The 15,134-nt window shown below is 39.0% G+C and overlaps 1 protein-coding gene across 2 annotated transcripts in view; it reads left to right on the plus strand.

The window, feature by feature from the left end:
* Positions 1–9,167: 9,167 nt before the first annotated feature.
* Positions 9,168–15,134, plus strand: part of SUPT3H (SPT3 homolog, SAGA and STAGA complex component) — a 280,002-nt gene continuing 274,035 nt past the window's right edge. Inside the window, exons 1-2 of one of the 2 annotated variants that reach the window (XM_081322942.1) lie at positions 9,168–9,439; positions 14,158–14,258. In XM_081322942.1, coding sequence (XP_081179068.1) covers positions 14,158–14,258 — 101 coding nt within the window. In that variant the 5' untranslated portion in view covers positions 9,168–9,439. Of the gene's footprint in view, positions 9,440–9,589; positions 9,646–14,157; positions 14,259–15,134 lie in introns of those variants that run through there. The other variant, XM_081322943.1, reaches the window with a different exon arrangement.

Consider the following 15,134-nt stretch of genomic DNA (forward strand, 5'->3'; position numbering starts at 1 on the left):
CCTAGACTTTCAGTTCTCCATCTCAGTAGAACAAGCTCATACATTTAGGGAATGCATCCAAAGTGAGATTTGTTCTTAAAACAAATACATCTATTGAATTTCTACCCAATATTTCTATAGTAAATAGCACTCACATGGTTAATCGATCATTTAAATATGATTACAACAATGAAAGATGATATAAAACATTAGAAACACAATGTATTAAGGAAACTGCACATACTCCTATCTTCCTCAACTACACTTATGCACCTAGGCCTCCTTTAATAAAACTTTTTTTTCTTTTGCAGAAGAACAACTGAAAGAAAACTAGCCTTAAGAGGGGACTCCATAGTCTGAGCATAGCCATCAAGAAGGTTGTCTCAGATGTTGCCCTTACTCTGGAAGCTCCAAGACAAAATAAGCCAATTTTGCCCACATCTTTCTGGTTTATGAGATTGCATCACAATTTTTGGACTCCAGCCCAGGACTTAGCAGATTTTCAGTCCCTCTAAAGAAGAAAGCCAGGCGCCTTTAACTGAAGATGCTTTGATCATTAGACACTCAGATGGAAGAAAGCTGAAAGCTTAATCTCAAGTTTCATGTTGTTGAAATCTTATTTTAGCCTATTGTAGGATTATCCTGCCTGAATTTCTGCCTCAATTTGAGTTTGACTTCTGAAGTCTACTAGATTGGTTGATGTTGTTTTCTTGACAGCAACATAGTAGTCACTGCCTTCTTCTCAAACCCATATTTCAACTTTGAAATTTAACCTACACAACTGAATTTCCTGATAATCTTTTATCCAAGTACTAATTACTGCAGGTAGAGATCCACTTCCTTTGGTGAGGGGAATGGAGGTGACTCTTAAAATCTAGGTAGATACATAGGTGAGAAAGTACTCCTTCAGATAACTTGGTTTAGGGCTTTCAAGGTTGAAATCAACCTTTTAGATTGGGTCCAGAAACAAACTGGCATCCATTGTAGATGGCAAAGAATTGGAATAATGTGTTTGCATTGGCTTATCCCAGAAAGCAATCTGGCTGCTCTATTTTGAACTAACTTTCCAAATCATTTTCAAAGGCAGTCCCTTGCACAGCTCATTGTATAATAATAACTTATTTTCATCCTCTATGCCCAGATTTAGTTTCTTCACAAGTGGCCTGATCACTGCTTCTTTTAAAGTACAGCTTTACCTAGAGTATGGTCTTGGATAGGTTCTCATGTATGAAAAAAGAAAGCAGTAAAAATGTTGTGAAGAAGTGTATATTGTATAGATGCGTATTGTTATTATTGATATATGAGAGATAGTATTCAGATCTCCTGCATGCATAATTCAGGAAACACTTAATATAATATAATATAATATAAAGTTGGAAGGGACCTTGGAGGTCATCTAGTCCAACTTGAGGAATTTTAAGTAATTAAACCTGTTCTCTTGGTTTCAGCCAATAATTTATATATTTTGGGGTATGCAGAAGTTATGCAAAGAAAATTTATCAAAGTTGAATGTTACGTATCTATAAATCACTACACATTTCAGAAGAAAGAATACGTGAAGCAGTTAATGCAAAATGTTGAAATATTAAGGATGCATTGTTAAGAATTATTTAATTTTGGAACCTTAACCTGAAGGTTTATAGTTGCATTTAAGGGAACTCAGTAATGATTATAGTATATGAGATACACTGTAGAATAAACTGCAGAGTTTAATTCAGGCAAACCCCCCCCCCGTTTAACCCCCCCTCCTGCTTTTACCTTACTTAATATTCCTCCCACAATTCTGTGGTGCTTCCTTTCTGTTTTCAATATGTATTTCCCCTTGGTTTTTTTCCCCTAATAGAGAAAATAGAAGAGTTTTTTTGTGTTCCTGGTCCCTTGCAACTCATTCTGTGATTTAATACAATTTTTAAATATAAAGATCTGATTCTTATAATTTTTCTTTGCAGTCAGTTTTCTTGCTTTTTGACTATGTGTACACTATGTTTCTATGTATACACCAATAAAAGTATTATTAATAACAAAACCTCCTTTTGTTGTTGCTTAAAAGTTTTTATTTTAAACATTTGCAATGCTCGTTTAAGATCAGAGTCAAATTTGAGAAAAATCTGATCAAAACACAAGAGGAAGTTCCTGAAATGTGATTAGTAAATTAGGTACATGTCATGTACAGTGTAGTAAACTTACATATATTTTTGTAATTATATCTGCATAAGAATCCTAACAAGTGTTTTGAGCCAATGGCATTTCTGCATATCTCCTAAACCAGTAAGACATAATAGTTTGAAGTGATACTACATTGCACAGAATAACTGCAAAAACATCACGATTCATTGGGATACTATGATTATCTCCAGACTACAGCATGTGCTTAAATTGGGTATTTGAACAGTCAGATAATAGGCAAGCATTTTAAAAGCATGCACATTTTGAGATCTACCCAAAAGAATTATCAAAAGGCTTGAGATGAATGCCAACTGTAATACCAAATTTAATAGCTATAGTTGTGAAACAATTAAGGAAACTTTTAAAAGATGATTAATTATTTATTTTATAATGCCCTTTCTATAAGGTCTTTAAATTCAAATATTTTGAATTTAATCCAGACAGAAAAGGACTGCCTCCTTCCTCCAAGTGTTGTACAGAAGACTGAGGTTCACTGGGGAGGTAAATTATATCCAGGTGAGTAAAGCTGTACAAGGCTTAGAAACAAGATATTTGCAGAACTGCGTAATCTCACAGAATCTGTCCTGCACTCTGAGGTCATCAATAGTTTACCATTTGTGTATTCCTCAGATCCATCTGGATCTATGGTTAATTTTGTTTCTTCCATGGTAGAATTCAAGTTGTGGAACAAATTGCCATTGGAATTGAAGGAAGACCCTTTTTATTACAGTTAAAAAGACTCAGATGTGTTTCTTTACATAGATCTTTACATTGTTTTAAATTTAATAGTTTTAAATTTAGTATTTTAGTATTTTATATTATGTATTGTTTGATGGCTTTAACAATGCTCTAATATTTGTTTTGACAGAATTTCTGTGAACCATTCTGAGCTACTAAGGGTATTGGTGCCATACAGAGAGTTGAAATAAATAAAATAGAAAATAGTGACATTGTGGTATGGAATTATATCACAGTTATATACACAATATTTTAAATATAAAGTTCAGATAGTATCTGAGCTGAAGGTGTTCATATTAACATAATTATAGTTACATATCTAAATGACATTTTCTCTTCACCAGTTTAAGCCCACATTTGCATTCCTTTAGTTTTCAGAACCATCACAGTATTTCAGTCACATGTTACAAATATTCCTGTACTTTGCCAATACCACCTATCTTTCCTGGGAGACTATTTTTGTTCTTGTAAATATTTTATTATCTCCCCTGAAGCAGGGCTATCTGTATAATTCTATATTCAGCACTGTATAAAATTTTATTATTCAACTCTGCCCTACAGGTAACTGAATATAGTCCACAATGGTAGTGATATTTTGAGTTTTCACCCAGTTGTCTCAGTATTGAAGGAGATAGAAAGGGGATCTTTTATCAATTTATGAGAGAGCAGCCATATTTGCGGAATAGAGAACTCAAGAATTCTGGAATGAAGCTATTTTCAATTTACTGTCCCAATGGCCTAAGGAGGCATTGTCAAGATGGTGATTGGTCAAAAGAGCAACACCAGCATGGTTTAGGATGAAACAAAATATTGTAGTTTTGCCAGTGATGACAATGAAAAAGTTTTTCTCTTCCCTATTTATTCTCTAATAATAAACATTGTATTATATGACAAAACACTGTGAACCCTAACATCGGGAAAGGAAGCAAGAAAATAACTTTTGATACTGAATAGTATTAGATTTATTGTCTGTGTGACATTGGAGGCTTACTATTTTTTTATTTTAGTAAAAATATTACTGAAAATAATAAGGGCCAACATGAAACGAAGAACACTTGGGACAAATGACATTTCCAGTTATAGGCATCATTACTTAGAAATTTATCAGACTGATTGCAAAAAGTAGACCACACACATATGCATTGATAAGCCCTTTTAAAGCTTCTGTGAGCACACATTTCAGAAGGTAATGCATTTGTGGAATTTAGGGAATGTTCATTTCCTGATTTTGGTTAATGACTTTTTAAAATACCACACAGATTAATTTTCATGCATATGTTTCATATTCTCAATGTAAAAGTGTGCATGAAATCTCTTGCTAAATAGAATTAGTGCATTATTTTTTCCCTGCATTTTGAAGATTCAGATTTTAACTTCAGATACATTGAAAGAAAAATGACTCCTTGAACTTATTAAAATAGGCTGTATTTGCTGGGGCCAAAGGGGCAAGGAGATCAGTCACAAAAAGCAGCACTGATGTACAAGCATTGTCCTCTTTCTTTGTGCATTGCAATATCATACACAAGGCTGAAAGGGGCTGTGCTTGCAGTATTGTCACTGTCATTTTGAGAAAAGCGGCAAGATTCTGAGGATACAACCAGTGAAGATTGAGATCTGTTCCCAAGGCTGTCTTTAGATCAAATTTCTATGCAAGTCGGAATTTGTACTTAAAAACAGTCTGCCTATTACTAAAAATGGCAAATGGGATAGTTTTTCCTTAAGCTGATGAACTGCTGAAAACAGGACGTATTTAAAAATGCACAATTTCAGCAGTTCATAAAAACATTGCATGGCTTGAATGGTTTTTCAGCTAGAAGGAGAATGTTGTCCACCATTTTTAGTAATAAGCAATCTGTTTGTAAGTACAGTATGTGTGGTCCTTAAGTTGGACATCGTTAATCTGGGGAGTGCCTATACTACTGGCTATAGCTTGTAACACTGCTTATTGATAAGCTAACAGTCTTTCAAGGTAGACTAGGCAGAATATTAGAATTCTATTTTACTAATATTCAGGCAGTCCTCTTTTAACAATCCCTTGTACAGCAATTGTTCAAACTTACACTGGCATTGAGTAAATATTTATGACTGGTGCTGTACAGGTCAACTGTAGTGTCTCTGTGATCACATGGTGTCGCAATTACAACATTGCAGCATTCTTCAGTTATTGCCATTTGTGACCTTCTTTACTGGCTTCCTACAGGCAAAGTCAGACATGTCAAACACAAGGGCAAAGTGGTTTCAGGTGGCCCGCGAAGCCATCCTGAAAACAGTGAGGGAACGGCCCCCACTGCCTTGGCCCTGGCCCAGAGACCCTCCTTCTGCCAGAGACCCTCAGATCTGTCCCACTCCTGCCCGGACCCCCATAGGCACCCTTGATGCGAACGATGTAGAGCTGGCCACGCCCACCCAGTAGGCCATGCCCACCCTGGCCATACCCACCCGGCCCCCTGAGGGCAACTGCAATGCTGATGCGGCCCTCAATGAAATTGAGTTTGACACCCCTGGTCTACAGGGAAACTGCCAGGAGTTTCACAAATAGCAACCCACATGATGTCCTCTCTTAATGACCCATGGTGATTTGCCTAATAATGGCAACCGGAAATGCCGGAATGTTCATTGCTTAAGTGGCACAGTCATGTGACTTCAGGTTTTATGACTTCCAGTCCCAATTACCATTAGGTGAGGACTAGCTGTGGACTAAAGAAATATAATCTAACAGTGTTTTCCCTTCCTTCTTAACCTGAATTTCTTTTCTCCCAAGTTTAAAACATGTTTTCGTACCGGTGGCTACATTGCTTATCCAAGGACATATCTGGGGCTCTCCCCATAAGCAAGGAAGTGTTTCAGAGCATGCAGAGATACAAACATAGCAGTTTTTGTATCTCCTTAAAGCAACCATGCCTTTCCTGGGATTTCATGACTGTCCTTTGCAAAAAATCTTGAGGAAAAAATTGTTTGGTTTAAGGGGCTGCAGAGAGATGGCATATTTGTGCCTATTTGGTAAAAGACACCCTTTTTGCCTTTAAACCAAACTGTGACATAGTTGCGGTATTTGCATTAAAAATAGAAATTAAACGAATAGCAAGTTTCCAGGCAGAATACAATCAGTGCCCTAATTATTACTTTTATGCCTATCCTGGGGCAAGAAGGCCTATCCCTTCAATGTAACAAAGCTAATAGGTTCAACTTTTATGAGTACAGAAAGAATCGTAGTCAGGACTTAAGCCACTGCTGGATAAAAGACTACTGTTTTTCCACCAAGTCCATCTATCTGTTAGGACTGGGGTGTCAAAACTCCAAACATCACGTGATGTGTTGCGACATATCGCAACTTTTTTGCCATTGCCGGCAATGGGGTAGGTGCGGTTTTGCTATGATTCATCTGGCCCGCCGGACAGCAGTTTGACACCCCTGTGTTAGGACAAAGTCTGTACTGATTTGATAAATTAGAAACATTCTGTATTATAATACAGTAATACTATAAAAGGCATTGTATCAATATATATTTAAGCATTAAAGGTAAAGGTAAAGGTTCCCCCGCACATGCGTGCTAGTCGTTTCCGACTCTAGGGGCCGGTGCTCATCTCCGTTTCAAAGCCGAAGAGCCAGCGCTTGTCCGAGGACGTCTCCGTGGTCATGTGGCCGGCATGACTAGACGCCAAAGGCGCACGGAACGCTGTTACCTTCCCACCGGAGTGGTCCCTATTTTTCTATTTGCATTTTTACGTGCTTTCGAACTGCTAGGTGGGCAGAAGCTGGGACGAGTAACAGGCGCTCACTCTGTTACGCAGCACTCGGGATTTGATCCGCCAAACTGCCGACCTTCTGATCGACAAGCTCAGTGTCCCAACCCACTGAGCCACTGCGTCCCTTCTATTTAAGCATTACTGCATAACAAACAATGACTTTGTTTTTACTGTTATTTGCAAACTGAGTTTGCATGATTTTTTTTTTTACTCTGACTTTGAAAAACAGGAACCTAGAACAGCAATCCAATCCTTAATAAAAGACCAAGAAGAAACAGAATCATTGCAGAAAATTATTGACTATCCATTGATAAGGGTAGCTTATAAGTAGCTGGTATATTATTTATGACTGTGCAGTTCAAAAATGATTCTCTATTGCAGTGCTTCAGACCTTGCATGAGCAAAGGATTTCTTTGCTATTAATTAAAGTAGCTTTTTTTCAGGCTTTCATCAGATTAATTCTTAAAGCAGACACAACTTTTTCTCAGTTTTTTTTACAAAAGTCTAAAAAAAAGAGGCCACTTTAATGAAAAACAGAGAAATCCTCTGCTGACACAAGGTCTACGTTCTTCTAAAATATTTTAAAGCATTTATAGTCCAAACAACTTAAGTTTGAGATTTGGGAAGTTTAATTGTAATATGGTAAATTTAGAAAAAAAGTGAATTGGACAGAAATGCAATTCTTTCCTAGGATGAGTTTTATTGCTATCATATGTCTATTTGATGTTACTTCCAAGCTGAGAAAGTTCATATAAATTAATATTCTCAACTTTGAACAAAAGCATTATTACATCCACATAAATTGTGGACACATAATCTAAAGTACTTTTGCCAAACGTAATTCTATTAAACATAAAGCTCTTAACATTCCCTGTAACCATGAATTTATAAACCAGTTTGGGCTAGGACAGTGATGGCGAACCTTTTAGAGACCGAGTGCCCAAACTCCAACCCAAAACCCACTTATGTATTGTCGGGTGCCAGGTGGGCGTGGCCCATTGGGTGTGTGTGGCCAATTGGGTAAACGTGGCCCATTGGGTGGGCGTGGCTGCAGTGGTAACGTCAGACTGGGTGGGACTAAAAAGTTCAATCAATCAATTCCAACTTTGCAATTGAAATTGAGTGATTGAACTTTTTTTTTTTTTTTGCACACGGAGGTGGAGGCCTAAAGCGAAAATGTTTTATGAAACCCAGCTGAAGGTCTAGGACTCGGGCGACAGCATGCATGCCCACAAAGAAGGCTCTGAGTGCCACCTGTGGCACATGTGCCATAGGTTTGCCACCACAGGGCTAGGAAGTTAAGCAGGAACTGGTCTTGGTAATAATGAAAAATCACTTTTAAATTTTTGCCAAACTACAGTACAGAAATATGTCTACACACTCATTAGGAATAAAGATTAACTGAATGCAATAGTACTAAAAGCACTAGTACTTATGCTCTGTATCACAATTAGCATGGATTCATATGAACATTTCCAAAGTTTATTTTCAGAAATACTATTTTGTTTTTTGTTGTTGTTAGCTGCGAAGTCGTGTCCGACCCATCGCGACCCTATGGACAACATTCCTCCAGGCCTTCCTGTCCTCTACCATCTTCTGGAGTCCATTTAAGCTCACGCCTACTGCTTCAGTGACTCCATCCAGCCACCTCATTCTCTGTCGTCCCCTTCTTCTATTGCCCTCGATCTTTCCCAGCATTAGGCTCTTCTCCAGTGAGTCCTTCCTTCTCATTAGATGGCCAAAGTATTTGAGTTTTAGCTTCAGGATCTGGCCACTATTTTGTTTAGAGAAGATTAAATTCTAGATACCCTTAAATTTAGATTAACTGTACAGTATCAAAATGCTATTTTGAATTGGAATTGAAACTACCATGAGGTGTCTGAAATGACATAATTGCTGAGTGATAGCTTTCACATGGAGAACTATGAATAAAACAATTTTATGCAATGTTTTCCTCTTTCCTTTTAAAGTATTTTTTATGAACAACAGGCTTCAGAAGAATTCCCAAAATATCACATAGAACTTTATAATTACTAGTTTTAAATAGTGTTAATAAAATATTATCATCTAACGGTTCAAATATAAACTAAAGCATTTTGAAATAATCTCTTATTCCATCTGAACATCTGAATTCACTTTGCAGGATATGGCGTGCAGCTGCATTTAGATTCAAAGCAAAAGCAACTGCAGTACATTGACCCATTGAATATTACAGTAGGTTTTGAGTTTCATGTTAGTTGGATTTATTGGAGAAAATTGATTTGAGTGCTTCTGCTTTTGCCAGAGTTTTTTAATGTTCGGAAGAAAGGAAATAAAGACATGCATAGGATGTGACTTTGATGTGCAACAATTATCTAAACCGTCTAACAAATCTTGGCTGAGGGAAGTAATTATTTTTAACGGTACAGGGTGGTCCGACGAAATGTTTTCCGCATCTCAATAAAACACTTCATATTCTTCGCAGTTTGGGAATGAAGCCACGTTATCTTGGCAAGTAATGAAAACTGACCAAAACGGAAGCAAAATTTTCCCTGCGTCGTTGTAGTACATTAACTCCCCTTGCTTTGGGGCAATAATAAAGTCGCCGGTCACGAAACACCAAATCGTGTCAAAAAACGTCCAGAGAGAAGCCGAGGAGAATCTCCTTCTCGACCAAAAGCGCGCCTCCTGGCGCGGCCTCGTGGCCAGTTTGTCGGCCTGGTCCACGAATCAGAAGCGACGCGTCTTTCGCCGCGACTCGCGCAGGAAGCGCCGCCATGGCTCTTCCCGCCCGCTGAGACGCCGCTGCTGCCGCCGAAAGGGCTGCTCAGGTACGGTTGGGGGAAGCCTCTGCCCGCCCAGGGAGCCGCGTGCGCGGAGGCGGGGATAGAACGGAGCCCCCCCCTCCCGTCCCGGCTAGGACCCGGGGAAAGTCCCGAGGGGGCCCGCGCTTCCTTTCGAGCCAATCCGGGGAAGGAAGCTTCGTTGTTGCCTGGATCCCTTTAGGTCGAGAAACGCCGGGATAGCGGCGTCTCCGGTTTGTGAACGAAAGAGGTGGAATTATATGCCGAACCAAGCATGCACGACAGCGAACATGCGGCTCTCTCCTGGGCCGGGAGAGGTCACGTGTAGGCCGTGGGTTTTGCCAATTTGCTAACCAGCGTGCTGGCTTGAACAGACCGGCGGTGGCGGCGGCGGCGGTGGTGGTGGGGAGAGTCTGTCCTGCTGCCCGCCGTCCTCCTTGCCTTCGCCGCGCCGCTGTCTCCGGCGGCTATGTGGGGGCTTATGGGTGGCGGTGTCTTTTTGCTTACAGCCATCCAATTGTGGCAGCGGTGTCTTTTGTTTCTTAATTACTCTTTTTTCTATTGTCGGCCCTCAAAACGGAGCTGAGAAACACCAGTATTTCCAAAAAAAAGAAAAAAAAACCTAAAGACTGAAAGGGCTTTCCTTCTCGAGACAGGAAGAAATCTTAAGATTTGCCTTCTTGCTGGAACAGGTGAAGCCCATCCTCTTCTGCAGGCTCCATCTGGATTGACCGAGAAGGCCAAGTTTTCCGAGATAACTCAGCTGTGTTTTTTTGTGGTTTTTTTTAAACAAAGCATTGAGGTAATTCTCCCCCCATTCCAAAACAAGGGGCTCGTGCAGTTACATATTTGGAGAAGTGCGCAGCTGCCTGTTCAGGTCCTATACTGAGTGAAGGACTATAGAAGACAAGTTTTCCCTTAATGCTGTTTCAGCCACAGTATTTTGCCGAGCATTCTCATCCAGAAGCTGACTGACTTGAAATTCTCCCCCGCCATCTGCGATTGGATTCAAGGCTTTCTTAGGGATCGGATGCAAACAGTGAGGGTCGGGTCTGCTTTGTCCACCCCCCTGAAGCTTTGCACCGGCACGCCACAGGGCTGCGTGCTTAGCCCCTACCTGTACTCTTTATACACTTATGATTGTGTATCATCTGACCCATCCACTGCGATAATCAAGTTCGCAGATGATACAACTGTGGTGGGTCTTATTACAGGTGGGGATGAGACAGCATATAGGGCGGAGGTACAAAAACTATCCATATGGTGTAGTAACAACAACTTGCACCTAAACATCGGCAAGACGAAAGAGATGGTGTTAGACTTCCGGAGAAAAAAGGAGGAACCTGCCCCACTTTACATCGGGGATGACTGTGTGGAGAGAGTTTCCTCCTTTAAATTTCTGGGAGTCTACCTCTGAAGATCTGACCTGGAAAGTTAACACAACCCAGGTGGCTAGAAAGGCCCAACAGAGGCTTCACTTTCTTAGGGTCTTGCGGAAGAACAGGGTAGAACAACAGCTAATGACCCTCTTTTACCGGTCTACTATAGAGAGCGTCCTCTCGTATGGTATTGTGGTTTGGTATGCTGATCTGACAGCCGCGGATAGGAAAGTATTACAGAGGGTAGTGAGCACAGCACAAGACATTGTGGGCTGTCCCCTGACACCACTGGATGACATCGCCAGGGCTTGTTGCCTTGGAAGAGTTGCTCGTTGCCTTGGAAGAGTGAGGAAGATTCTCAGGGATGACTCAGACCCTGGACGGTATCTCTTTACTCTCCTACCATCGGGTAGGAGATATAGGAGTATAGCCAGCCGTACCAACAGGCTGAAAAATAGCTTTTATCCGTGGGCTGTTAGGCTTTTAAATGGGATATAATCTCTGTGAACTTATGCAGAATTGACTTGGGAGGCCGGTGTGTGGTGTAGTTGGTTCACATGGTGTGGTAGGATGGAGGGCTTGTCACTGTGTGTTGGGGGGAGAGAGAGCACGGGGGGGGGGGAGGCTCAGCTAATCTCAATGTACACATGTACTTTGAGAATAAAGGTTTATTAGTAGTAGTATTCTACACTCTTTCTGTCAATAAGCTGAAGACTATATTGACAAAATGCTTTTGTCAAGAAATGCCTCTTCCCCCCCCTTTGGTAGTCTGACCACACCTAAAATATTGCATCCTATTCCTGGTATCACATTTTAGGAAGACAAGGGCAAACTGGAGCATAACCATGGAAAACAAGGTGATAGGTCTGAAAAGAAAACCAAGGACTGCTTAGAGATGTTTGGTATGTTTAGTCTGGAGAGAAGATGACTCTAGGGCAGGGGTCAGCAACCTGAAATAGTGAAAGAGCCACTCGGAACCGGTTCCCTCACAAAAGGAAAAACTGGGAGCCGCAAAAAATGTGTGCGCATGTGCGTACATGCGCGCATGCGCAGAACAGGGTTTGACTGAAGAGTGGAGCCAAGGCAAGATATGCACCTACCCTGCATATTTGAATTGATTGGTTGAACTTTTTTAGTCCCACTTTTTTTTTTGGACTGCACATGGCAGAGGACTGGGAGCCACAGGAGATGGCTGAAAGAGCCGCATGCAGCTCCGGAGCCGCGGGTTGCAGACCTGTGCTCTAGGGAGACATGATAGAGGTCTTCCAAGTGTTGGATGAGCTTTTAAAAGTTCCAGAAGATGGGATAAGAAAAAATACGTGTAAATTACAAGAAAGTTGATTTTAGTTGAATGTTAGGTTTAACCTTACTAATGGTAAGAATTCAGCAGTGACACACACTGTATCTAGATGCTGGACTATTCTTTTCTGGAGGTATTAGGGATACTGTAGTAGTAGATTTTCAAACAGAGTACGGACTTGGATTAGATGATTTTCAAAGTTCTTTTCAACCTTTCGATTTGTGATACTCTGATATTACATGAACAGCAGTGAATACTCAGAAACACCTTTAAGGTGGCTGGAGATATTCACGTTTTACCCTTAATTTGGAATAACTTTGAAAATGGTTTGTCTTACCCAATTTGAACATTAACAGTGCAGAATGACTTGGAAAAGAGCATTTCTAAGGTGCAATTACTGGGAATTTGTGTTTGGAGCCTTATGCCCGTGTAGAAATAGCGATTGGTTTGAATGGCCAGTTAAGCCTCCAAAGTCCAAGGTGTTCATTTTAAAATGATTACCCATCCTCTGTGTTAAAAGAAAAATATCTACCCCAAAGGAAAAGTTTAAACTTGTTAGGGATGCACTGAAGATAATAGTGCCAAGTCACATAAACTTTCTTCAGGCATTTAAAACTGAACAAAAATACTGTGGTGAGTGCTGATACCCATTAGCCTGGGAAGAGGAATATAGGAATTAGAATCTTCCTTCCTTCTTTCCCTCCCTCCCTCCCTCCCTCCCTCTAAAAACCAATGGGGGCAGGGGAAAAGTAAGTGTGTGCGATTGATTGCCATGACCCTTGGAGATGACAGTTTTTAAGAGAAAAACCTCAGGATTACTCTCTCTGATTTTATATGGGGAGAGGAGGAGAAATAAGAATATATAATAAGAAGAACATACTTAGAGTAGTATATAATAATTTGAAAATTTTCTGAAACAGTTCAGAGGGACAAAAGATTTGTAATGCTCCTAGATGTTTTCTATGGAAACCCCAAATTACATTTAAAGATAACAGTAGCATTTTTTAAAAGATTCATACATACACATAAACACACATACATAGAAATATGAAAAAATTCTCATAAGAATATCTGTCTGTCTGTCTGTCTATCTTGGTGATTGAGCCTGTCCTATCTAATGTACTCTTTGTTATATATCTTGCTTCCACAAGGTTTTACTTTTGGATTCAGACATTTGCAAGTTCTGTAAAGTTTTACAGACTAATTAGTAGGATTTCTTTTACTTTTATTCAATACTAAGTGTACATTATTTGCTTTTATGAATTCTATCAAAAAATGAAACTTGAAAAATGTGAGGCTGAAAAAAAGTTTGCTATTGGTTTAAGGGATCCACTCAGTAGCAATACCTTTTCAGGATCAAAAAGAAGAATGGGAAAAAAATATCATAAGGGACCAAGGAGCTGTGCTTGTTCTGAATCATTTTTGAAGATTTATGAGTCATAATATCTGTGTATTTGCCACCAGACAAACAATGTTTAAAGCATTGTCTCTTAAACTCCACAAATGGTTCCCATTGAAAATCCCAATTCAGATCTGACATCTCATATTGGGAGGACTCAGAAAATTGTTACTTCAGATATTTGGACTATAAACAGTTCAAGATTCAAAAATGCAAAAAAAGATGTATTTTATAATGTATTTTTAAAGTTAAAAATACATGTATATATCCTTAACATTTGATTTAATATTTTATCTAATATTGATGTCAAAAAGAGATCAAAATTGAAGGCCAGTTGAATTAGAGTTACAGTAATTACTGTGAAGTGATATAGCTGATATAATTCAACTTACATATTAAATGTTGAGGTTAGCCCTAGAAAAAATATTATGCAGGTTCTTGGTCAAAATAAAGCCTGAATTGAAGTCACATTAATTATAATTAGTATAAATTATTTTTGCCTTCCTGTTTGATAAAATAATGTGTCCTGAAAATTTTACACATGCTGAAGAAAGTTGCAAATTTTTGGTTGAAACACAGTTCGGTTTAATAGGTTCAAATACCCCTGACGGTTTGTGGGGTTCACTTGCTATATTTCATATGTTGTCCTTGTCTGCTATTTACTCAGATGAGCAGTACTGGACCCAGCCCAATGTCAGCTGTTCTGTCTAGCAGTGGAAGAGGGACTGGGAGATCAACAAACTTTATTCTGGAATTGCAAAGTATGATGTGAGTATAATTCTGTTTCTGTATCTCACAATATTTATGGCTAGGCAATAGTCCAGGGGTGTCAAACTGCCAGCCCGTGGGCTGGTTTCATCATACCAAAGCCGTGCCCACCCCATTGCCGGCAATGCAAAAAGAGCCGCGATATGTCACGACACATCATGTGATGTAGCGAGTTTGACACCCGTGCAATAGTAAAGGAAAGGTTTGATTAAGGGTAAAATGTATTTCAAGATAGAATAAAGTAGCAACGACATCCCTTGACTTTGAATGATAAATAAGGCAATAAATATAAAATGTTATGTATGCCTTATAATAGCTTTATGATTTTCTACTTTTTTATGCTTAACAATAAAATAATTGCATTTATACTAAAGTTAGCATTACTCCTGACAGTAAGAATAATAAATATTAGGGATGATGATTTACAGTGAATTAATTAGTTCTCCTTTGTTTTTGCTTTTCTTTTATTGTTTATTGGTCCATGATCTGTAGGTTTCATAGAGCTATAGATTATATATTTTGTTCCGTATTTAAAGTATGATTAGTTGTCTTCTACAATGGACCAAATTACAAATCTTGATTTAGAAGAAGGAATCCTATTAAGACTTAATAGATGTAAGGGAATTGAGATTGTTATTTATGGATAATTGTTTCTTATTTATTGACCAATTAATTTTCATTTTAAGATAAAAGTGATATCTTTCTATTAGACCTCCAGAGGGAGTATTATTATAAATATGGTGCCTAATTCTTTAACGGCAAGGATTTGCTATAGAAATCTCAATTGCACTTTGCTTTATGTAGTTTGATTTTTTTTTAACAATGAGATGATCTATTTAGAAGAATTCTTATGACTACCCCTCAAAAGATAACTTC

This window comes from Vipera berus (assembly GCF_964194415.1).
Source record: "Vipera berus genome assembly, chromosome: 1".
Classification (NCBI taxonomy): domain Eukaryota; kingdom Metazoa; phylum Chordata; class Lepidosauria; order Squamata; family Viperidae; genus Vipera; species Vipera berus.